General features: G+C 60.5%; 3 protein-coding genes across 13 annotated transcripts; 1 reads left to right on the top strand and 2 right to left on the bottom strand.

Moving 5' to 3' along the window:
• Window positions 1-2,860: 2,860 nt before the first annotated feature.
• On the top strand, window positions 2,861-14,343 carry CERCAM (cerebral endothelial cell adhesion molecule). 8 transcript variants are annotated; one of them, XM_039720074.1, is made up of 15 exons: window positions 2,861-3,011; window positions 5,865-6,068; window positions 7,323-8,252; window positions 9,770-9,880; window positions 10,062-10,179; window positions 10,258-10,392; window positions 10,481-10,685; window positions 10,758-10,877; window positions 10,995-11,071; window positions 11,252-11,358; window positions 11,462-11,594; window positions 11,768-11,895; window positions 11,970-12,173; window positions 13,076-13,309; window positions 13,960-14,343. In XM_039720074.1, exons 3-14 carry the CDS (start codon window positions 8,062-8,064, stop codon window positions 13,305-13,307), a joined length of 1,761 nt encoding a protein of 586 aa, XP_039576008.1. In that variant the 5' UTR covers window positions 2,861-3,011; window positions 5,865-6,068; window positions 7,323-8,061; the 3' UTR covers window positions 13,308-13,309; window positions 13,960-14,343. The 8 variants fall into 8 exon arrangements, with proteins under 8 accessions (XP_039576008.1, XP_039576003.1, XP_039576005.1 ...); XM_039720069.1 differs by having other exon boundaries at window positions 7,168-8,252; XM_039720071.1 differs by lacking the exon at window positions 5,865-6,068 and having other exon boundaries at window positions 7,168-8,252.
• A 1,299-nt stretch (window positions 14,344-15,642) lies between these two features.
• PTRH1 (peptidyl-tRNA hydrolase 1 homolog) lies at window positions 15,643-18,226 on the bottom strand. Of its 3 annotated transcripts, none has more exons than XM_039720083.1 (5): window positions 18,125-18,226; window positions 17,405-17,624; window positions 17,142-17,241; window positions 16,477-16,522; window positions 15,643-16,068 (listed from the first exon to the last, which is right to left on the bottom strand). In XM_039720083.1, the coding sequence occupies exons 1-5, from the start codon at window positions 18,218-18,220 to the stop codon at window positions 15,883-15,885; spliced, it is 648 nt and encodes a 215-aa protein (XP_039576017.1). In that variant the 5' UTR covers window positions 18,221-18,226; the 3' UTR covers window positions 15,643-15,882. The 3 variants fall into 3 exon arrangements, with proteins under 3 accessions (XP_039576017.1, XP_039576018.1, XP_039576019.1); XM_039720084.1 differs by having other exon boundaries at window positions 15,643-15,988; XM_039720085.1 differs by lacking the exon at window positions 18,125-18,226 and adding an exon at window positions 17,715-17,945.
• Window positions 18,227-18,885: 659 nt separating this feature from the next.
• Window positions 18,886-23,394, bottom strand: TOR2A (torsin family 2 member A). Of its 2 annotated transcripts, XM_039720077.1 has the most exons (5): window positions 23,165-23,394; window positions 22,708-22,973; window positions 21,441-21,616; window positions 20,973-21,100; window positions 18,886-20,433 (listed from the first exon to the last, which is right to left on the bottom strand). In XM_039720077.1, the coding sequence occupies exons 1-5, from the start codon at window positions 23,343-23,345 to the stop codon at window positions 20,189-20,191; spliced, it is 996 nt and encodes a 331-aa protein (XP_039576011.1). In that variant the 5' UTR covers window positions 23,346-23,394; the 3' UTR covers window positions 18,886-20,188. The 2 variants fall into 2 exon arrangements, with proteins under 2 accessions (XP_039576011.1, XP_039576012.1); XM_039720078.1 differs by lacking the exons at window positions 22,708-22,973; window positions 23,165-23,394 and adding an exon at window positions 21,820-21,956.
• Between the last annotated feature and the right edge of the window lie 667 nt (window positions 23,395-24,061).

The raw sequence follows: 24,061 nt of genomic DNA, 5'->3' as shown, positions 1-24,061 counted from the left end.
CACAGCGGCGGGGCTCCCGCCGCACCTGCTGCCAGCCCCGAGCCCGGCCGAGCTGCCGCGGCTCTGCCCGCTTCCTCCACGCCGTATCCACCCGGGAGGGTCCCAAATCCGCCCGGGAGGGATGCGCACACCGGGGCTCTGCGGGCTGCGCCGGGGCCGGGCAGGGCTTTTAGTTGAACGGCACAACAATAAATGTGTTGCAGAGCCGGCGAGAAAAGAATGGGGATGACCTTCAATTGGTACTGGATTTGAATAACACCACGGGGTGATAAATGCCCATTGTGTTTTAGGAGTAATGAATCTCCACTGTCTCTATAGCACAGAAACAGCAGCTGCAACCTGGAGCCAGCCATCTCTTAAAGACACAGCTCCCCAAGCCCGGCTCCGGCCCGGCCCGCAGCCGCCGCACCGCCGGGCCGGGGCGCGGGGTGCGCTCTGCCCGGGGGCTCGGCGCCCAGCCCCGGGCACGGCCCCACTCGGGGTTGTGGGGATCCCCCCGGGCCGCCGGGCAGAGCTGGGTCTGGGGTCCCCTCCCAGCTACTCGGCCCCCCTTGGAGACCCCCTCCGTTCCGCTGCCGCGGGAGTGGCACTGCCCGGGTACCCCCTGGGGTATGGGGTCACCTGCACCCCAACTCGGCCCCCCAGCGGCAGGGGAAGTGCTGGGCATAAATAATGCTCATTGTTTTCCCCTAATGAGTATTACCGAGGTGCCAGGCCGGCAGCTGCGGGCTCGGCCGGAGGAGCGGGGACATCGCCGGCCTCTCTCGGCCCGGGGACCCCCGGCCCCAGCCTGCCCAGGGTCCCCGCAGTCCAGGGGGAGAGCATGGAGTGGCCGGAGCCTTCTCCACGGCTGCCTGCCACCACCGCGGGTGTCACAGGGTCCTGGGCAGAGCTGGACGGGAGCCTGGGAGCGTTCACCGCGGAGATCCCGCTTGGCCTCGCCTTCCTTCTCTCCTGTCCTTGCACAGGGCTGGGCACACGGGGACAGGGGCTGGGACAGAAATTCCCGCAGGGATGCTCGGGGCAGCCCAGCCCCACGGAGCTGCAGGGTGACCCCAGCCTCTGTCCCCAACCCGTAGCAGTGTCCCCTGCCTTAGGCCTCACCCCTGGAGCCCAGGGACAGTGTCAGAGGCTGTCAGGCCCAAACTCTGACCCGGGACCAGCTCGACAGGGATCTGCCACTGGACATGGTTTCCCACAGAGTCTCATTCCCTCCCTGGGAGGTTTTGCCCACCCTGAAGAGGCAGGAAGGTGTCCCAGGGCTTGGGAACAGCCACATCCTCACAGCCCCTTCCCCGTGGGCCAGGGCCAGGGGATGCCCAGCTCCTGCCACAGCCATGCTCCTCCCTCGGAAAGGCTCCTCTGCATCCCAGCACATCCCTGCCAGCGCTAGTAGCAATAAACCCACTTCCTACGAGTGTGAAAACCAAAAGAAAGCCAGCATTTAATAAAAAGAAAAAAGAGCAGCAGCAGCTGAAGGCCCCTGAGCTGGGCTGCAGCCATTGCCTGGGACTGGCCACTCTTTGGGAAGCAGGAACCAGCCGAGGGAAGCCCCTGTCGCTGCTGCTCCGGCTGTTCTGGCATTGTTTTAGCCCCGGACCTTTTAACTTGTTTTAATTCCTAACGCTTCCCACCACCCTTTTTTTTTTTTTTTTTTAAGTCTCTTTCCTAAATCTCAGCCGAGTTAATGAAGTTATGTGATCCTATAAATGTTAATTGTCTAAACTTCTCTTCTCTCCCCCGTTTTTTCTTTTTTTTTTTTTTCTTTTTTTTTTTTTATCTCTCTCCTCCTTGCTGCTTTCTGCTCCACTTGTAATAAAGAAAATATCTTGGCTGGTCTTAGCCAGTTGCTTGGCAACCTCAATAGAAAAAAAGAGAACAGAATGTAACCAATCCCGAGACAACCGAAAGATTTTGGTGACATGTGACCTCTCGGAAAAGGGCAGCCTTAAACTGTCCCTTCTGTCCTTTGCTCTGACCATTAGGGTCTCTTGCCCTCCTTCCCCCCCCGGTTCCTTACACCAATAAATATGGATTAGTGAAATACTTTTTCCCACACTGATGAAAAGCCGGGATTGATCTTTCCACCTCCTTTATCTACCAACCTGACAAGTTTCTAAACAAAATTAAGAGGGAAGAGGCGAAAGGAGCCATCCCAGGTTGGGCGGCCGGGAGTGGATCCTGCCCCGCCGTGGGGATGGGGGGTCCCCCCGGGGCTCTGGCGCCGGCTGTGCGGGGCTGCTCTGCTCTCCGTGTGCTGCGGAGCCTCTGCACGGCACCACCGGTTAGGAAATAAATGTAGCTCTTCAAACAAAAAAGGAGAAAAAAAAATTAAAGCCCTGGCCAAGCCCTGCTCTCCTCGATGGGCGCCTGTGTGTCCTGGCGAGACCTGTCCTGCTCCTCGCCGCCGAGCCCCAGCGCTCGCGGGCGGTCGGGGAAGTTGTCTGCAAATTTCATCCTGGAATGAAAAAAAAAAGAAAACAAACCCACAACATGATGTCATTGGCTTTCTGGTGTAGCCCGCCGGCGCCCCTCCACCTGCCGCCGGGCGCTGCTTGGCCGTGAACCCCGGCAGGACCCCGAGCTGGGCACGGGGGTCAGCCGGGCACAGCCCGAGCTGGGCACAGCCCGAGCTGGGCACAGCCCGAGCTGGGCACAGCCCGAGCTGGGCACGGGGGTCAGCCTGGGCACAGCCTGAGCCTCGGGCATCAGGCTCTCCCAGGCTCCCGGGGCGGTGAATGCCTCTTTCAGCAGTTCCCCACTTCCCCAAAAAGCATCACCTTGCCAGCTCCCTTCCTCCCACCAGCTGCCAGGAAAAAAAATTAGGGCAAGGACAGGGAGTGAGAGCAAAACCAATGAACTTGTTTCCAGCTTTTCCTTCGGATCAGCCGTCCAGCACCGGGAGAAAAACATTTCTCCTGTAAAAAGCCTCCCCTCTCCGTGCAGGCTGCGATCCCGCCGTCACTGGGACACGCTGGAGACTTGGTCTCGGCTCGGCAGCAGAAGACACCGTAAGTCGTCTACTTAAACAGTTTCCTGGTTTGTTTTTGTTTTGGTTTTTGTTTTTTTTTTTGTGCCGGTTGTGCCACGGTTCGGGGGCTGAGACCCACGGGGATGGAGGAGGAGGGGCAGCGCCCAGGGGGGCTGCGGGGGGCGCGGGGTGCGGGCAGGGTGCCGGGCGGGGGCCGGCGGTGCTGGGTGCCGGCAGCCCCGGGCGCACAAAGCCCCTTTGAGCTGCTCACAGAGGAGCTGCTGATCCCCCGCCGGCCCTCGGAACCGGAATGGCCACCGCAGAGGAGAATGGAAGCCTGGACACGCGGGAGGGCAGCTCAGGGCTCTGGGTCTGTCCCCGTCAGGGACAGCTGCCCGGGGGGGACCCGGCCCCACTCTGAGCCCTGAACTCGGGGTGCCCAAACCATGGGCTGGTCCCTGGCCAGCCCCGCTGGAATGGGGAGCTGCGGGGAGCAGGGGTGCCCCCGCCATCCCTCGCTGCCTCCCACCACGGGGCACGGTGACACCCACGAAGCCACCAGGCCGTGCGCTCCGGGGTGGCCGCGGGAAGGCTGCAGCGCAGAGTGGAGAGGCAGGTGGGACCAAACGGGACCCGGTGGCACCTGCTGGCACCCGGTGGGACCCAGTGGGACCCGGCGGGATCCGGTGAGCCCCGGTGGGACCCGGCAGGCCCTGGCAGTCCTGCTGCCGAGGCCGGCTGGCCAGGCACAATGCACGGCCCCTCTCCTGAGCCGCCGCCGAAGCCCCTTTCCCAGCGTCGAGCGCCTTTGTCTCGCCTTTGTGATGGAAAGAGCCCCCCCTCCTAAATCACTGCCCTGACACCCCCATTGTCTCCTTCCCGGGGAGGTTTGAAACTTCCCCCCCCCCCCCGAGGTCAGGAATGTGGCCGGTTTCTATTGGGACGGAGGAGCAGGGCTGGGTGGGGGGCTGCGGGGTCACGCCGGCTCGGCGGGTCAACCCGAAAACAAAACCTTTTGAAATACCTACTCTCCATCACTGCCAACATTGTCCCCTGCCAGCGGGGGCCTGGCACGGCCCCTCGACGCCTCCAGCCCGGCCGCTGCCCACCCCAGCGGTCAGCAGCTGGGGGGGGACAGAAGGGTATTGTGCCGAAGGGGACAGCTTTGTTTTCGGTCACAGCTGCCCCGGGCTGGGACGGGACCGACCGTCAGCCCCACTGGGCTGAGAGGAGGGAGGGGACAGAGGGGACAGGAGTGCAGCAGTCAGGGCATTGCAGGGGGCACCTGGCCCATCGGGTACCCTCTGTCACTGTCTGTCTGAGGTGTGGCACTGGGGGGACAGAGGGCAGCTCCCTGTTGGCTCTGGAGTGAAGCTCAGGGTGTGCAGCCTCTCCGTGTTGACAGCCTAGTGTCGGTTTTCTGCCTCAGTTTCCCCTTGCCTGCAGGAGGTGTCCCTCTGCCCACTGACAGGTGCCTGGGGTCCCCTTTGACAGCCAGAGCCAGGACGCTGCTGGCCCTGATGCCAATGTCATCCAGACTGGGGAGAAAAGGGACCATCGTGAGGCAGAACCAGCTGTGCCACCCGGGAGGGTCAGGCCTGGGCCCTGCAGGGCCCGAGCGTGGCTCCCAGGGTGGCAGTGCCTTGCAGGTGGAGCTGAGCACGGCTTCCTGCTCCCAGCAGGACGTGAGGAAGGACCCTCAGGAAACCTTCACACCCCCAGAATTCCACAGCCCACCAGGAAGACCCCACCTGGCCTCCCAGTGTGCTGGGCTTTGGGGGACACTGGCAGTGTCACTGCCCCATTTACAGTGGCACAAATCCCCTTTTCCCACAGCCAGGATGAGAATGCTGCTCCCATCAGCCCCCAGCTCCTCTGGCACAACATCTCTTGGGTGGGCCAAAATCCCCCCGGGTGGCCAAAATCCCTCCCAGGATGGCCAAAATCCCTCCAAGATGGCGTAAATTCCCCTGAATTTTTCTGTGTGGGAAGATCTGTAGTTTTTGCTCGCTGCAGGAGCAGCCTGAGAGGAGGAAAGTGGAGCAGCGCCCATGGATGTGATGGGTTTAGCAGAGCCCTGGAAGGAAAACCCAGCTGAGAGGGGAGCGCTGGCCTCCTGAGCTACCCAACAGCTGGGAGGTGGGGAAAACAGCTGGAACAGCTGGAATGGTGCAGGGTGAGGGGCTTGCATAGCACAGGGCATGGTGGATCCACAGCACTCCCTGTCCGGAGTTCCCCCTTGACAGGTATTTGCTGGGAGGCTGAGAAGCAGGGGGAGGGCTCCGTGCCTCAGTTTCCCCAGCAGGAAACAGCTGATGTTTTGAGGCTGGATAAGTCAGGGGAGGTCTGGAGAAGGCATGTCTGGAGGGGACAGCATCATCTGGCCAGTGTCACAGCGTGGGAATGGGGACCCTTGGGAGAACCATGGGCTTTGGGCAGCTAGTTGGGTCCCCAGGATGTTTTTTCTTCTGAAAAAAGATTAATGCTTTTTTTTTTGTTGACCAAGGGCCTTGTAGTGGCCTCAGCCGTGTACACACACACAGAATTTCTGCATTTATAGATACATATATATATACACACACACATATCTTTATATATTTGCCTTTTGCAACCAAGGTTGAGCCTTTTAAAGCAGAAAATAGGACATTTGAGGAAACTGGAGCTTTTCAAAGGCTTTGCTGAAAATCCTAGAAAATTTCAAGGAAGGGGTGGAGAGAGGTGGGAGGTAACCAAAATCCTCATCCCTGTATCCAAAAGCAACTTTTTCCTGTAAAAAAAAGAAAACATACTCCTGTAAACTTTGTGCAGAGCTGCTCCTGGCTGGAGCCTTGGGGATGGAAGGTGTTTTTGCAGGCAGGATGCTTGCAGGCCCGATGCTGGCTCTGTGTTGCAGGTATCACCATGAGTGCCCGGAGCTGTGAGGATGTCCTGAGCCCCCTGGGGACACCCTGGGCCCTGTGGGGACATGCCAGCTGCCCTCCAGGCCTGCTCCTGGGGCACAGGAGTGTCACAGCCCTGTGCAGACAGAGCTGCTGAGCCACAGCACGGAGCTGGGTGGGATGTCACCCTGAGGGCCACACAGCAGGTGCCCTGACAGGTATCTCCGTGTCCCCTTCTCCCGAGCTCAGCCAGGGCTGGTTTTCCATGAACTGCTCGTAAGGTGCCACTTGGCTCTCCGTGGGCTCTGAGGGTCCACAGTGAGCCCAGCAGCAGCCAGGATGTGAGGGGAAGGCAGGTTGCAAAGGCAGAGATAACTCTGACCCCAGCTGAGCTTGGGAGGACAGGCACAGGGTGCTCTGTCCCTCTAGCAGCCCCAGTCTGCCTGTGTGCAGCACACTGCCCTGGCTCGTGCCTCAGTTTCCCTATGCCACATGGTGGTCTCCCTTCCTCCACCTTTGGGGTGATGGGGCTGTGGGAAGGGCAGTGTCCCCCTCTCCTCTCTGCTCTGGAGCCCACGGCTGGGGAGTGCTGGTGAGGGCTGTACCAGGCCAGTGGGGCCACGGCGGTGCTGGGGTGCCAGGGGAAGGGCAGGGCCAGCTGAGGGACAGTGCAGTGATGGAGGGATGTGGGGATACCAGGATGAAGAAGGGAAGGGATGCAGGGATGGAGACATGAAGAGATGAAGAAGAAAAGGGATGCAGGCATGAAGAAGAGCAGCGATGAAAGAACGGAGGGGTGAAGGGCTGGAGGGGTGTGGGGATCAGGGATACAGGGATGATGGAATGCAGGGATGCAGGAAGGCAGGGGGAGAGCGTTGTGGGGATCAGATCCAGTTGGGGCAGAGCCCGGCTCCCCACCGGGAGCGCGGCGGCGCCGGGAGGTGGCAGCAGCGGCCGGGCCGGGGCGCGGGGGTGTCCCCTGGGCCGGGGGGGCCGCGGCATTCCCGCTGCCCCGCGGGCCCTGCTCCGCCCTCAGCCCCTCCCGGGCCGCGGGGCCGTGCTCCGGGGCTGCCCTCGTTCAGCCCTGCCGGGGGATGCGCACGGGTGGGGTCCCGACACGGGCACGGGTGGGTCCGGCTCTGCTGGGCTCTCGGGCGCCTTCCCGCAGCTCCTCAGTGGTTGGGAATTCCCGGCTGCGCTGGCGCCGAGTCCTTCCCGAAATTCTTGTCCGAGCCGGGGCTGTAAACAGCATTTTTCTCTCCTTGCAGTCTCTGCCGGGTCCTGTGAGTCCCCCGCCCTCTCTGTTGCTTCTTTCAGGTATTCCTGGACTGGATTGTTCACTTCCCGAGCCCTCTGCTGCACCCTGATGGAGCTCCACAGGGAGCCGGCGACAGCAGGCCCTGGGGCACCCCTCACCCTGGCACGGGTGGGCACGGGTTTGGCCTCGCGTGGCACCCACCGTCCCTCCCCAGGGCTCTGGTGCCGCCACAGTGAGAGGTGCCCGGCATTGCTGGTGGGGAGTGCGGAGTCACTGCCCTGCAGGACGTGACCACCTCCAGGCCTGCGCTGCTCTGGGAGCCGAGCAAGGATTTATTTATGGATTGGGTGGAAAACCAGAAGGTTTGGTCAATCGTCCCACAGGCCCCGGGCCTGCCCCTGCGGCTCGGACACGTCACGGACACGCCTTGGTCAGCCGTGGGGGACAGCCCGGGGGACACGGCTCTGTGGGGTGTGCTGCCTTGGGGAGCACGGCAGCCCTGGGCCCCCTGAGCCCCCTGAGCCACCGCCCGCCACACAAGCCCCCCTCAGCCACAAACCCCTCTGGCTTGTCCAAACGATCCCTTGTCCATGAGCCCCTGGAGATGATGTCCCCGGCAACCAGCGCCCTTGGCCATATTGCCCCAAACCATAAACCCCCATCCCAGTGCCCACCCACCCACGCCGTGCAGGCACCGTGGGGACCCGGCCACGGGCACACGGGGATGCCCTGCAGCATCCTCGGGAGGGGGTCCCGGGGTGTCCCCGGTCTCTCTCCCCCCAGCCATGGGCTATGCGGGGCTCTGCACCGATATCGACTCTATTTAAGGAAGCCCGACCCACACCGGCCCCCGGAGCTCGCTGCGGCGGCGGGGCCGGGCCGGGGCCGGGGGCGGGGGGTGCGCTGAGCACGGCGGGTCCCAGCCCGCCCCTTCCCCGCCCGCCGCCTCCGCCATGGGCGCCGCGGGGCCGCTCTGCGCCCTCCTCCTGCTGCTGGGCACCGGCACCGGCACCGGCACCGGGACCCGGCCGGGGCCGCCGCGCCTGGTACTCGCCCTGCTGGCCCGGAACGCGCAGCACTCGCTGCCGCACTGCCTGGGAGCCCTGGAGCGCTTGGACTATCCCGCGGGCAGCATCGCCCTGTGGTGAGGCTGCGGGACCCCCGGGGAGCGGCACGGATCCTGCGGGAGGAGAGGGCTGTGGGGGAATGGGCATCTCGGGGGGAGCCGGGATGCTGGAGTCACAGGGACCGCGGGAGCCCCGGGGAATGGGGAGAGTGGGGGAAGGAGGGTCCGGGGATTAAGGGAGGCTGTGAGGAGAATGGAGAGCCGAGGATAGCAGGGACCCGGAGGACAGTGCGGAGGGGAGCTAGGGAGAGTGGGGGAACTGGGGGCTCTTGGGTGGACAGAACAGATTCGAAGGAATGGGGGCCTGCGGGGAATGGGGATCTTTAGGGGGCAGGGACCTTCGGGAGGAACAGGGACCCCGCTGGTAGCAGCGTCCCCAGCCCCAGAATGTTAGGGGTGGCTCTGCCCCGTGTGTGGGACCCAGCAGGGAACGGGGAGGGGCTCGGGCTGCCCCGCGGTGCAGGGGCAGGACCCTCACCTCACCCTGAGGAAGCTGTGGGGCTGATGAGGGAGGGGACCCTTGTGCACAAGGGGATTCTGCATCATGAGGGACAGGCGCTGCCTTCCCCCTCCCTGCAGGGCTCACCCTCAGGCTCCCTTTCCCAAAGACACCCCCAAGCCCCCTTCACCGTGCTGGGGGTTGGCTGGAAGAGGAGTCTCCTGTCTCCTCGCTGCGCCACCGCCGTCTCTCGCCTGAACTTGTCGGAAACTTTTCTGCAGCTGCTTTTGCGGGGGAGCTGAGGCGGGGGCTGGCGGGGGGATCCTGGCGGGGCTGGGGCGGGGGTCAGCTGCCGGCAGGGGAAGGGGAAGGGGGGTCCTCACCTTTACCCTCTGCAGCCCCTGGGAACCCCCGGCCGCAGGACCCTGCGGGGTGTTTGAGCAGCCCGTGGAGCTGGGGGGATACAGATCCGGTGTTCTCCCCTGAATCCGCCAAATCCCCGTGACGCCAGTGCCTGGGGGATGTCCCGCGGCTCTCCGACAGGTCGAGGGTACCAAGGGGTGTGGGAACTTGGGGTTTGGCCCAGTGCAAGGTGGGCTCAGCTCTGTCTGTGCTGGGCTCTCTGTGAACATTGTTCTGAGGACGGGTGGGAGAACTGGGAATGGTGATGGTGCCCGGCAAAGGGAATGTTCAGGAAGGGGGATTTTTTGCTGTTGAGTCTTCCTCTCACTGCTGGAACAGTGGGATGCACAGGGGTACTGTGGGGTGCAGGGACAGGGGGACAAAGTGGCTGTGCTGCAATTCTCATGGTGGGCAGTCACAAGGCCGGGGTGAGGAGAACATGTCCAGGGCTGCCACTGGGATGCAGGGTGGGAGCTGTGGAACAGCCTGGCTGGCGGTGGCACTGAGGAAGAAATTACCAGTTAGTGTTCCCCCGCCTGCCTGCGCAGCCTTGGTTCCTTCAAATTACATGTTACATTCCCAAGCAAGTCTGTCACTGGCTCAGTCTTTTGGCCCCGTGAGCATTTCTAGTGCAGGGTGAGGCCTGGTTGTCCCTTGAGGAGGACTCCCAGAGGCTGATGTCCCCTCATCTCAGGTGTGCAACAGACCACAACTCGGACAACACGACGGCAATGCTGCAGGAGTGGCTGGGGGCGGTGGGGAAGGACTATCACTCGGTGGCCTGGAAGGTGCAAGAGGAGCCCAGGTGAGGCTGGGTGGGGGCAGGTGTGGGCTGAGGGGCTCCTGGGGCAGCATCAACTCTCCCTGGCCAGTGACCAGGAGGAGCAAAGCAGAGTGGGGCTGACTCAGCCTGCCTGCACGAACAGCCTGCACTGAGTTTGTGCATTCCCACCAAGTGAGGTTAACCCCTGCCTCCCCCTGCCCAGCTCCTACCCTGATGAGCTTGGTCCCAAGCACTGGAGTGACAAACGCTATGAAAACGTGATGAAGTTGAAGCAGGAAGCTCTCACCTACGCCCGGGAGCAGCAAGCAGACTACATCCTGGTAAGGGGCTTGGGGCACTGGTGGGTGGGGGCTGAGGTGGCCTTCTGCACATCTCCAGAACCTGTGCTGTCTCGGCAGTTCATGGACACCGACACCATCCTGACCAACAACCAGACCCTCAAGTTTCTCATGGCGCAGAACAAGTCAGTGGTGGCCCCCATGCTGGACTCGCAGACCTTCTACTCCAACTTCTGGTGTGGCATCACCCCCCAGGTACGTCCCCAGAAAGCCGGGCAGAATGAGACAGCCCATGGTGGAGGAGCACTCTGCCATGGGGGCACTGTGCCGGTGCACACCGCAGGGGTTCTATCGCCGGACAGCCGACTACTTCCCCACCAAGAACCGGCAGCGGCTGGGCTGCTTCCGTGTCCCCATGGTCTATGCCAGCTTCCTGATCGACCTGCGCAAGGAGGAGACCTTGCAATTGGCTTTCTACCCGCCCCACCCCAACTACACCTGGGCCTTCGACGACATCATTGTCTTTGCCTACTCCTGCCAGGAGGCTGGTGAGGGTGATGGGGGTTTTGGGGGGTGCAGGGGCGGGGGGGGCTGTGCTGCTCACCTGTCTCATCCGGCAGGTGTGGAGGTCTATGTGTGCAACCAGCACCACTTTGGTTACATCAATGTTCCTGTGAAGGCCCACCAGACGCTGGAGGATGATCATGCCAACTTTGTGCATCTCACGCTGGAGGCCATGGGTGAGGGCTCATGGGTGGAGAGGTCCTGCAGGCTTCTAGATCCTGACAGGGCTGTCAGCCCCAGCTCCTAGCCAGGGGAATCTGGGCTCCACTGAAGAGTGTCTCCTCTCTCCACAGTGGATGGTCCCCCCATGCAGCGCTCCAGACATATTTCTCTCCTGCCCAGGCCACTCACAAAAATGGGCTTTGATGAAGTAAGTGCCCAGTAGAACCACTTGTGTTCCCCTGTCCATCGCTCTGGTTGCATCCATCTCTCTGATTGCATCTATCCATGGCAAAACCCAAACCCCTGTCCCCATCCTGCAGCAGCTGGGCAGGCTGTGTGTCCCCATGACAACACGCCCCATTGCTGGGGCTCTCCTCTTCCTCCCCAGATCTTCCTAATCAACCTGGTGCGGAGGCCAGACCGGCGGCAGCGAATGCTGGCATCCCTGCAGGAGCTGGAGATCATTCCACGGGTGGTGGATGCTGTGGATGGCAGGTGACCATGGGGGACCACTCAGCCAGTCCCTTGGTGTCAGCCTGGTGAGGGGACGGGGAGTGTCTGGTGGGACACCTCGCTGATGCAGCCCCTCTCCTTGCAGCACCCTCAACAGCAGTGACATCAAGGTGCTGGGTGTGGACTTGCTGCCCGGGTACTACGATCCCTTCTCCGGCCGCACACTCACCAAGGGCGAGGTTGGCTGCTTCCTCAGCCACTACAATATCTGGAAGGAGGTATGGGGCCACAGCGGCCATGGGGTCCCTAAGGGCCACCAGCAGTGGGCAGGGACCTTGTGAGCATCACAGATGTCTGGAGGACCTGGGGAGAAGGGGTGTCCTACAGGGTCAGTGGCCCCAGTACAGCCCAGAGGAGAGCTGGGACAGGCTGGCACCTCTGCCCTCCACAGATCGTGTCCCGGAGGTTGGAGCGGGCAGTGGTCTTCGAGGATGATGTGCGCTTCGAGGCTGCCTTCCCAGCACGGCTGCAGCGGCTGATGGAGGAGCTGGAGCGGGCACAGCAGGACTGGGACCTCATGTAGGTGTTGGGCCAGGGGGATGTGGGGTGGGGCTCCCAAGGCTGGCTCTCATGGTTCCCTGGCCGCCCCACAGCTACCTGGGGAGGAAGCAGGTGAACGATGAGGATGAGGCACCTGTGAAAGGCGTGCGGAACCTGGTGGTGGCCGGGTACTCGTACTGGACACTGGCCTACGCCATCTCCCACCAGGGGGCACGGAAGCTGCTGGCCACCAACCCCCTCTCCAAAATGCTGCCCGTGGACGAGTATCTGCCCATCATGTATGACAAGCACCCCAAGTAAGGAGCAGACTGTGCAGGAGGGTGCTGGCCTGGCCATGCCAGGGTGGGACAATGTGTTTCTTCTCTGCTGTCACCACCTCACCCAGTTCCCCCCCTTGCAGGCGTTACTCATGCTGGAGGAAAACATCTGTAGCATGAGCTCATTCTCAGCCGGCCGCTGCCTGGCCACTGGCCGCTGGAAAATGGCCCTCTGCCAGCATGGGGGGGGAATGGGAACAGAGCTGGGGCTTGGTGTGGGCCCTGCACAGGGTCTTGGCCCCATGGCAAGGAGCAGGGACCAGCCCCCTGTACTCTAGTGGCGGGGGGGCTCTGTGGTCCCCTGCCCCTGGTTGGGGGTCTCAGCCCCAGTTTGGAGCACTTTCATGCCCCTCTCTGGGGTGGGGGTCAGCGGTAAGGCTTTGTCTGGGGAGGGGAAAGCAATTTAGGGGGTGAGTGAGCACCAGTGGGTGGGTGTCCTGGGAGAGAAGGGATTGGGAAACCCAGTGAACAGGATGGAGAAACACACGGATCGGGCATGTAAAAGACAGGCTGGAGGTGGACGGAGGGACGGATTAGGGCTCTGGATGTGCACCAGCAGCAGCTGGAAGCCCCTTGCTTACAGGCATAACAGCACCAGACAGCCCTGTCTCAGGGCCAGCTGGATGCTGTGCCAGACCCACTCTGTGCCAAAAGCCAGCCCCAGCTGATGGGGAGCGACAGGTCCTGTCCTCTCTGTAATCCCTCCACAGTCCCTGCCCAGCGTTCTCTGGCTCCATGCCTGGTACCCCACACCCCTCCCTATCCCGTGTCCTGCATGGAGCCTTCCCTGGGTGGTTGATTTGGTTTTCCCAGTGCTTTTTCTCCTCTGTGCCATGCTCTGTAAGCAGTTTTATCTCTCGGGTCTGCTCCACTTTCCCCAGTGAGGATTACAAGCGGCACTTCTCCCCACGGGACTTGCTGGTGTTTTCGGCTCACCCCCTGCTGGTTTATCCCACTCACTATGCTGGGGACAGCAACTGGCTGAGTGACACCGAGACTTCCACCATCTGGGATGATGATGCCAAGAAGACTGACTGGGTTGGCTCGCAGAAGACACTGAGGGACTCACGGGGCAGTGCTGGCCACCTCCGCTCCACCCGTGACGAGCTCTGATGGTGAGCAAGACCGTGAGACCTGGGCACAGGGGACAGAGCAGCTGGGGAGCATCTCCCTGCATGTGCCATGTTCACGTGTCCCACATGCCTAGCTTGTTTTTGTCATGGGGCAGCAGCTCTCCCTGGCAGATTCAAAGCATTGGGAAACAGACCAGACTGTCTCATCAAGGTGGGGAAAGGGGTGGGGTCATAGATGTCCCATGTGGGGCTGCACTGGGCTGGAGAGGATATGGGGACAGGACCCTCCATCTCCCTGAGTCCATGCTGCTCCCCAGCCCCTGAAGTGAGGAAGGGAAAATGCTCCTTTGCCTGTTGCAAAAGCGTGGAAAGAGCTGGGGCATGTCCCAAGGGAACATTTCACCCCAGCACTGCTTGCTCCCCTCAGAAGTGAGTCTCCTTGGGCTGTCCGTCTGCCTGGCCATGCAGGCAGGCAGGCGACCCACGCCGGCTCAGCCCCAGGGCAGCATAGACACAATTAATGCTGGGTCAGACTTTCCCTGCCTGAGGTTGCTTGTCCTGGCAGCAGAACTGTCCTGGGAGCTGCCAGACCGGGGGAGGCTGGAAAACAGCCCTCCCACTGCCTCGGCTGCAGGCGTGAACACGTTGGGGCTGCTCCTGCCGTGACCGCTGACTGCGTCCATGTCTTCTAGGGATGAGGGACTGTGATCCAGCTGGGAGCACCACGGGCAAGGGCCTTATACTGCCCACCCCCACTCAGGAGATGCAGCTGCCCTGGACAGAGCCCCACAGGGTTCTTCAAATCTGCATGTGACGAATCCACCCAAGGCAGGATTTGCCCCAGGAAAGCCTTTCCCTGCCAAGTGGAGAGACCAGAGGAGCGCTGTGCTCTCTGTGCTGAGGACACATCTCCAGGACAGTCCCAATCAATGCCAACTCTGCCGTCTCCCACCAGCCTGGACTTTGGGGAGTGGACTTTGGGCTGGCACACATGGTGGCCTCCTGCCACTGACTGGGCTTGTCCCTCATGCCATGCCTGGGTGGAAGCCCAGGGAGGATTAAAGCAGACTGTTTGAGCTGATGTGCTGGGTGCTGGCATTGCCCCAAGCTCCCAGGGGTCACCTCGGTGCTGCAGGGGTGAGGGTCTGGCAGTTCCCCCAGCCGGGAACTTTGGGAATGAAATCTGTAAGGGGGAAAGAGAGGGAAGGAGAGAGGTGTGGGGGAGGAAAATTGAAGCTCACCCTTGGGGTCTGGGTGGGAAAGGTGGGTGGCATCTTCATGGAGCTCAGCTCTCCCCTGGGAGTGGAGGTGATGGAGCAGCAGGTGGAGGCCTTGGTAGCAGAACCCAGTGAGATGTCTGGGACTGCCAAGGGATTCGGGAAACCATCATTTGGGGCAGGCTGAACAGCTACAGCAGGGACCTCCTAAAGGAAAACAACCAGCTCCAGATGACAGGGGACCTGAAGATCCAAGTGGATCTCCTGGAGAACAGGGAGAAGATGGCCAAGTGCATGTTCTGCAAGTGCAGGGTCCCAGCCAGTACAGACACGGGTGAGGAAGGATGACAGGTTGGGCACACTTTTGCTTCCCAGCTTTTCCCCTGGTCCAGACAGCCTCAGTGCTCCAGGAGGAGCTTGGGAGCTGGGGATGGAGCAGAAGAATGTCTGGTGCCAGCTGGAGCAGAGGATGGAAGCGACAGCAACGCTGTGGTATACGTCAGCCAGCAAGTGTCCCAGTGCTTGTTCCAGTGCCTGCTGGGATTTGCTGGGTGTCTCAGTATTGCTGGGATACAGAGCTGGGCAGGACATGCTGGCACAGCCAGGACTCTGGGACACAGCAGTGGTGAGGACACACTGTCTCAGTCTGTGCTCTCCACGAGACCTGCAATGGGTCTGCGGGAAGCCAGAACTCCTGCAGCTGTTGGAAACTCCAGTTTTGGCCAAAACCACTGAACTCAAAAACACTGTGAGGCCAGCCCTGAAACTTGCTGCAGCTCAGTCGGAGCAGCACGCTATGAGATTCCAGGCTCTCCATGTTTGCCAGTTCCTCAACAAAGCTGAAGTGCCTTTGGACTCTACAGAAGTAGCTCCTATTGCTCCCCATTTCTCACTAGAAGCCTCCCTCCAGACTGCTGGTCGAACAGGGATGGGAACACGGATTGGAGCTGCAGTGCCAAGGACAACCCAAGCCTGGCAAGTGGCACATGGAAGAGAGGCAGGAGCAGGGCAGAGTCAGTAGCTCCTATTGCTCCCCATTTCTCACTAGAAGCCTCCCTCCAGACTGTGCTGGTCGAACAGGGATGGGAACATGGATTGGAGCTGTAGTGCCAAGGACAACCCAAGCCTGGCAAGCGGCGCATGGAAGAGAGGCAGGAGCAGAGTTAGGGTGAGGGTTTATTTAATTTCTGTGCCAAACTGAGGTTGGCAGTTTGGCACGGAATGGAGCCCCTGCAGGGATTCAAGCGGGACACGAGCTGCCTGGATTGGTGTGGGGATGGAAGGAGGCTGCCCCAGCTCCCAAGCACACTGCTGGGCCAGCTCTGCTCCGCACCACGGTCACTCCGGAGTGCCTGCAGCACCCTGTCCATCAGCCACCAGGGTCCCCGTGGGTTTGTGTCAGCCCCTGTCCCCTGGCTCTGTAGGTGCTCGGCTCTGGATGTTCTCCAGCAGGCAGGTCACTGCCTGGGCCAGGATCTGCTCCAGCTTCTCCCGCTCCCCAGCACTGAACGGGGACAGGACATAGTCGGGCACTGTCACATCACCCTCTGGCCGCCCAATGCCGATCCTGAGCCGGGTCATCTCCTGGGGAGGAAGGAAGAGAGCTGGGAGAGCTTCCCCTCAAGTGTTCAGACAGAGCTGGGCAAGGTGACAGTGCTGAGAGTGGGGCTGGGCAGCAAGGGAGCAGCTCCTCATGTTTTCCAGCTGGTTTTGAGTGCTTGCTCCAAGAAACATAATTTTGGAAGAGGCTTTTGCTGGGCCGTGCCGAGATCCCAGGCTCCCGCCAGGCCTGGCACAGGCACTCAAACTAATTGTTTCCATGTCCTCCATGGCAGCCAAACAGAAAACAGCCCTCAGGAAGAAGGGGAAGGAGAGCAGGGGGGAAAGGGAGCAGGGGCTTGTCTAAGAGGAATCAGAAAAAAGGGAGTGGGGAAACAAGCCGTGCATTGAGGGGGGCACAGGATTGATCCCCTTCCCCTGAGGCTCACTCACGTTGGACTGCAGAGCACTGATGCAGGACTGGACCCCGTTGTGTCCCCTTGGGAGAGAAAGAGAAAACCCACACTTAGTTTGTAAGGGACAGCCCCCCATATAGCCCCGGGGTCTCCTGCTGCAGGAATGTGGGAATGTGGTCCCAGCCAAGGGCTGCAGTCCCCATGTCCTGGTTCTGCAGGAACATCCAGCCCTGGGGCTCAGAGCAGTTGGCTGGGGGCTGGAGGGATGCAGGGCTGGGACAGCACGTTCTGTGTGTGTCAGCTCTTGCTGCAGCTGGTGCATGTGTGACTGAGCACCGGGGCCCAGCACCGTTCCTGCCCCATCCCGCAGTGGAAGCTGTCCTAGGTTAAATAGGAAAGCTAGGTCTGGCACTGGGCAGGCACAGTGGAGGCAGAGCGCTATAAAAAGCCCACGTGGTGCTGTCAGTGGGCTGAATCCAGCCCATAGCTGCTTCCAGGAGGCTCCCTGCCCTCCCTGCCAGGGCAGGAACTGGGAGGCTGCCCAAACAGCCAGCTGTTGCCTCTGCAATAGATCGAGCCCAGGACAAGAGCTGAAACATTGCAAGGCTGGTGGGATGGGGCCAAGAACATCCCATGAACCTGTATGGGCATGTTAGAGCCTCAAACCAGCTCACACAATCAGGGAGCTGGGGCTCCCCATACCTTGCACTGCCTCCCAGCTTGATGGCCACCTTGCCCAGGGCCTTGTCCAGGTCGTCGTGAACCAGGTAAATGTCTTGAGGGCCAAGGCTATAGATCTCAGCTTTGGAAACAGAAATACAACTTAAGAAATGAGGGGAGACAGACTCACCAGGCCCTGGCTCTGCAGAGTGGGGCTGTAGTGAGCCGTGGAGGGCAGGGAGACAGCAGGGCTGTCACAGGAGGCTGGTGACACTAGAGCCTTTGGGGCTGACCCAGCTGCTCACCAGCACTGGCAACGCTGAGACCATTGAGGTTCATGAACCTCCGTGGCTTCAGCAGCAGCAGCTCCAGGCCGTGGGCTGTGGCCAGGGCCACATCAGCACAGCACCGCTTGTCCACTCGCCAGCCCTCGGCCACCGCCAGCTGCCGGGCCAGCTGGTCCAGCACCTCCATGCCCACACTGTGCCGTGTGCCTCGCAGCCCATAGTTGCCCAGGCCGGCCACCTGCATGGCAGGTGTCAACAGGGCTGTGAGGGGCCACCATCAGGCCCCTGGCCCTTGCACGGGCCTGATCCCCTCCAGCATGACTCAGACCTGCTCCCTCCATGCTCCCCGCAGCTGGCTGGGTCCTCACAGCCTCAATCCCCACAGCATTCCCTTCAGTCCCTCTTCCCTCGGTGCCTCCCTCACAGCCCTGACCGTGCCGGTGCTCGCCCATGACCTGATCCCCACCGGCACTGCCCTCACCGCCCTGCTCCGCCTGCTCGGCTCACAGTCCTGGTCCACCCTGTTCTGCTCACAGCCCCGTTCCCCCGATTCCCCCGTTCCCCTCACAGTCACGTTGCCCTCACAATCACGTTGCCCTCACAGCCCCGTTCCCCTCACGGCCACGTTCCCCTCACAGTCCAGCTCCCCCCGTTCCCCTCACGGCCCCGTTCCTCCCGCTCCCCTCACTACCCCCGCGGCCCCCCCCTCCCCACGAGCGCTCGCGCGCGCCCCGCCACCTCCGCCGCCAGCATCGCCCTCCTGGCCCGCGTGACGTCACGCCCTCGCGCCGCTCGGCGTCCCGCCCACGTCGCCTCGCGCCCCGCCGCCGCCATCTTGGTTACGGGCAGCGCCGCCATGTTTCTAGCGGGCGGCGGGGCCGTACCGGGGCAGTGCCGGGGCGGTACCGGGGGCAGGGCCGCCGTGCCGGGGGCGGTGTGGAGGGAGGTGTCGCCGCTGTGACAATGCCCGGCGGACCGGCGGGTGCTAGGGGTGGTTGTGGTGGGGACGCCGAGGCGCGTTAACGGGCGCTGCTGGCGGCCGCGGCCTGGGGACCGCCTGTCCCCGACAGCCCGCGAGAAGCTCCGCTGAGGGGCCCCGAGGGACTCGCAGGAGCCGTGGGTGCCCAGGACTGCTCCCCGTGGTTTGTGTTTGTGCCTGTTTTGCCCCGTGGCACAGGGCTGGATGGGGAAGCACAGCTCTCTCCTCACCGTTCCCCAACCAGCCTGCAGCCCGCGGTGGCTCCGCACCGGCCAGCAGGGCACAGCCCGCTGCCGGGGCACAGCTCGGTTCCAGGGCACAGCCCGCTGCTGGGGCACAGCTCGGTTCCAGGGCACAGCTCGCTGCCGGGGCACAGCTCCGTTCCAGGGCACAGCTCGGGTCCAGGGCACAGCCCGCTGCCGGGGCACGGACAGCTGCACACCTCGCTGTGCTGGAAACTGGAAATCTTCCAAGTCCTTCCATGCTACCTGCAGTCAGGAGTCAGTGTAAACACCTCAACTGTTTCATTCGTGTAAGATTTATTTTAAAATTAGAAATTCATATTTTTGCAAGAGGCAGAATGTTTGCATCTGTCTTTGGGCCAGCTCTTGGGCAGCCTTTGGGTGGCGTCTAAAATCCCCAAAGCTCAGGGCCTGGAGCTGGAATGGTCCCAGGCACTGGCAGCTCATTTCCATACAGGCAACAAGCAGAGCTTTGGAAGCTTTGAAGTGTCCTTACACCCCTCCCTTGAGCAGGTTGCTCCTAGACTCTGGTTCCTCTGACCTCTTACTCTGTAACAGCACAGAGGATATTAAAATCAGGGCAAAAGCCAGGCTGTGCATCCCATGCTTGGCAGTCTGGAGCACTAATCTTCTCTAACTTGTCCCCAGGTCCCCCATTGTGACACTCCCCAGAAGCTGAAGGGCTGCTGGCCCAGCCAAAGCCTGCAAGGTCTGACCAGCACAGGGATGTACAAGAAGCTCCACAGCTCACAGCACCAACCCTGCTGTAGAAACCGTCACTGAATAAAAGGAATTTTCAAAACCGTTAGCAGCACTGTGGGCTCCCCTGGAGGTAGGATGAGATTCTTCACGGCTGGTAAAGCAAGCAAGAAGTCTTTTGTTGTTGTTTTCCTGGTTTGCTAGAGGGAAATCCTTTGGCTCTTAGGGGAAAGATGGATGAAGGGGTGGTAGGGGAGCTTGGCTCATGGCAGATCAGGTGCTCCCCTCTCACATTACCCCCCTCATTGGTGTTGAAGCTACCAAGCACCTCTTCACAGTGAAAGGGAACTGGAATGTGGGTGGCTCTAAAACTTCCTTAAAAAGAAAACTTGGTTGCCATGTTGAGGTGTTCACAGGAGTCAGCACCAGTATTCATGTTGTGCCAAGGAGCTGAGGCACAGCTATGCTTAAAAAGGTTTTAAAAAAACTGTTAAAATGCTGTAAGGAAGAAATATTCTACTGTGGGCTCAGAATCTTAACATATTGGGTATCAACAGCTGCCAGAAGTGGGGAGAGCTGTGGATGGGTGCTGTGGACAGGGTGAGAACCTCCCTGACCCTCTCAGCATCTTCCCCATGTCATCACACACGTCTCAGGTGGTGGATCCACCTTTACCTGGCCAAGAGTGAATCAGTAAAGTGCTTTAAATAACATAATTTGCACCCGGTCCTGCAGCTGCATCCTGCAGTGGGCTCCTTGGAGCTGGAGAGAGTTCAGCAGGAGGGCACTTGTGGGGGGTGACACACCATTCCCACTGCACATCCCACCAGCCCTGGGTGCCTTCTAGCTCCATATGGATCTGAGAGAGGCCCTTGCCAGTGACTAGAAGAAAAAACTGATGCGAGATGCCACTGTTTTGCAGCCTGTTGATGAGAATAATTTCTCCTCTTCTGGGAAGTAGGGGATGCTGTCAGCCACCTCCTGGACGACGTCGGGGCGTACCTCGAGGCCCTGCTGGACAAGCTCACTGACCACACACTGCTTCACGTGGTGGTGCTTCAGAGGGAGGAAAGGCACAACAAAGTCAATGAGGTGTTCATTAATGATCCCAGATTTCCAGAAGCCACCTGCACAAGGAAAGGAAGAGAAGGTTTTACTTTCAGAGAGTCTCTGCAGTCCCTGCAATTCACAGAGCTGCTTTGTGAGAAGCCAAAATACTCTGCTGGAGAGAGATCTTGCTGGTTTTGAACCCATCAGTTGTCACCTCCCCCCCAGACAGATTTGTTCTCCAGGAATGGGGGGATTTAGCTTGTCTAGTCAGAATTTAAGCTCTGCTCCCTGTGCTAAGGGCAAGGCAAGGAGATGCAGGCAGGCAGTGGGGATCAATACAGCTCAGTGCTGTTCTGGCAAGTGTGCTGTGCTGTCTGCCAGCCCCCAGCTGCAAATACACCTTGTCTCCCAAGAACTATGCTAAATATAGCAACAGGTCTGCTGGCTCAGAAGGAAGGAAACCTCAAGGGGATTGCAGTTCCAATCCCTCAAACCCCCCTTGTCCTTTTCTGGCTGCCTGGGAGGTGGCAGGTGGTGTGGGTGGCTTCCTAGAACAGGCCTGGCTGCCTGTGCTGGGCTGTGGGGCTGCAGGAGGAGCTCAGCTCCAGGGACTCACTCTCAGGGTTTTCAAACACGGCCTTGGAGATGGCTGGCTCCAGGTCCTGCAGGCTGATCTCCTCCCGGTCCTTGCGGGCACGCCACAGAGCCAACGTCACGTTGTTGATCTGCTCCCCTCCTGCATTGCTGCACGAGAACGAGAGCCTTATCCACCGTGTTGCCAGGAAAATGGTGAAATGGTGTCTCAGGTGGCACCTGACACCCACCAGCCTGCAGAGAGCAAGCCAGCAGCTCCCAGCTGCCTGGCCCAAAATAACTCCTGTAGAGGCAGCCAAATAACAGCAGAGGAGGCTTTTTCACACTCTCCAGATCTGTCTGTTCACAGTGAGATAGCATCTCTTGGCATTTGTAGAGGCTCAAGGCTTGGAGAAGGAAAGGCAAAACAAGCTGTGCCCTCAAGTAGGTGCAACCTCTGCCCAAATGGGCAGCAGTGAGCTGGAAGGGCCCACGGAGAGGCCTCTCTCACCTGATGAAGATGAAGATGGCTTTGCGGTAGTTGGTCCCGTACACGACCCAGGAGGGTCCCAGGAAGGGGATGATCACATCAATCAGGCCTGGGTGCATCTTGTCCATCTCATCAAAGAGAAACGCCGACCGTCCACAGCTGGTCAGGTTCCCTTGGATCCAGCGCTTCAGGCTCTCCTGGGAAAGACACCCACCGAGCTGTGAGGCACTGAGCAGGCAAGGAAGGCTCAGCACCCCAGAGCAAAGGCTGAGGGAGCAGCTCAAGCACAGCCAAAGGTGCTGAGAGCAGCGTGTCCCTGCACAGCACCACACACTTGGAGCTGAAAGACCCAGTGCTGGGGAGGCCCCTTTATTCAGGGTTTCACACAGAGGCTGTTTACCAGCTTTTTTAGCCCATTGTAGGTCTTTTTATACAGATGTAGAGGAGGAGGCAGCACACTAAAGCTGGAGATTCAGACTCCTACAGCTCCCCACGTTCTTCTTGTTCTCTGTTGTATCTACACAGTTCCCAGCTTCTTGCCAGCTCCTGTTGTGATGCAGAAACATGTGCCTGCACTGACCCAGAACAGCTCTTTATCATGGCTGAAGGTACTTCCCAGCCCACACAAAACCACTCACATGGCCTGGGGGCATGTGAAACTCCTAACTGAAGCACTTCAGCCAGGAAGGGATTTACTTTTCCAAAAGCATTTCCTCTAAGGACACAATACAACAAATAATTTCTCCAAACACCCATAATCTGAAGGTCCAGGTGTGCTGAATTCTCACTCTGCTGAAAATCTGGCATTTTGATTTCTCTCTTTTCTCAGCTCTAAGAAACAGAATGGCACCATGGAGAGTGTGGAGTTGCTGTTAGGGAGCTGTGTGCTCTGTGAGGAGGGGATTACAATTCTAGTGATATGCAGCTTTTTACAGCCATCAGGCTGTTTGGAAAGCAATGGGAAAATTTTAGTGCCTTTCATCTAAGCCAAGCACTTTTGTTTGTGTGTTCAAAGAGCTGTGTAAATATTTAAGAATGAGAATATAATCAAGGCAGGGACTGCTGTGGAGAGGCCGAAAGTAATAAGTGAGTGTACTGCAGTTACTAGTGCATCCTTCAGCCAGTGTATGGAGCCACTCTCTCAGCTATGTTTGTCTGAGAGGGTAAAACAAAGAGCTTTTATTCCTACTGCACTTCAGGAAACAGCTTGAATGCATATGTACTGAGGATCAAGCCAGACACAGCCAACCCCCCCAGAGAAGTGGCACTGCTGAGCCGTGTCCCTTACCTTGTACTGCTCTATCTGCTCGGCGTGGGGGAAATGCACTATGGGGGAGAAGTGGTGAACATAGGGGCTCTGGAGCCCGCTCTGGAAGAGGTAGCGGATGAGCATGGAGCTCACGTAGGTTTTGCCTGTTCCTGTCGAGCCGTGGAAGGACATCACGAGGGGTTTCAGTGGATTCGGGTTCTCCAGGAACTCCCTCAGCCCCTTCATCACCTGCTGCCTCACCAGGGGCTGCCCCACCAGACTCGTGGCCAAGTCAAACTCCAGACCTGAAACGAAGCGACACCAGGGCTTGGAGAACGCGGGCAGTCACCGCTCGTCCCGTCCCGGGGGCCGCCCCGCTGGGCCCTGCCATCCCCGGCTGGAGACCCCGCTGCAGGGGATGCTCCCGGGGACGCGCTGGCTCCCGGGCTCCCCTCGCTGCTGCGCGCCCCCGCCCCAGGGCTCCCCGCCCTCACACCCATCCCGGCCGGCCGCTCCCGCTGACCGCGCAGGTCGGGCCCGAAGCCGCACTCGCAGTCCGCCGAGAAGCCGCAGCGCAGCGCCCACAGGTCCCAGGCGGCGGCGGGGCGGGCGGCGGCCGCCAGCAGCACCAGCAGCACCCGGACCGGGGCCGGAACCGGGGCCGCTCCGGGGACCATGGCGGCCGCGGCTGCCGCTCCGCCCGCACTACAACTCCCAGCGTGCCCCGCGCGGAGGCGGGGCCAGAAGGACACGGAATGGGAAAGAGGCGTGGCCATGCGCCAAGGGGCGGGGCCTGGCCAGTATCGCCCCGCCTCCCACCCGGGCAGGGTCCCTGTCCCCCGCCATGTCCCCCCCTGTCCCCTCGTGCCAGGGGGACCCGCGAATGGGAAAGAGGCGTGGCCATGCGCCAAGGGGCGGGGCCTGGCCAGTATCGCCCCGCCTCCCACCCGGGCAGGGTCCCTGTCCCCCCACCATGTCCCCCCCTGTCCCCTCGTGTCAGGGGGACCCGCTACCCTCTCGAGAGAAAAACCTTCTGAAATCCAACAAGGGCAATGCAGGGTCCTGCACCCAGGAGGAACAGCCCTGAACACCGGGGCTGGTTTGGGCTGACACAGGAAAGCAGCGCAGCAGAAAAGGACGGCGGGTCCTGGTGGACAGCAAGTGTCTGTGAGCCGGCAGTGTGCCCTGAGGGCCAACAAGGCCAGTGGGATAGTGTGATCCTGGGGTGGACTTGGAAGAGTATTGCCAGCTGGTCAGGGAGGTGATCCTCCATCTCTGCTTATATATATATATACATGTATGTGTGTGTATATATATACATGTATGTGTACATATATATATATATGGCAATAGGTAGAAACCAATGCCCAGGAGTTCCACCTGAGCACAAGTA

Source organism: Passer montanus, unplaced genomic scaffold (genome assembly GCF_014805655.1).
Source record: "Passer montanus isolate IOZ18808 unplaced genomic scaffold, ASM1480565v1 scaffold43, whole genome shotgun sequence".
NCBI classification, from domain to species: Eukaryota; Metazoa; Chordata; class Aves; order Passeriformes; family Passeridae; genus Passer; species Passer montanus.
The sequence above is the reverse complement of the archived record's forward strand: the minus strand, read 5'-3'. Positions and strand labels throughout refer to the sequence as shown.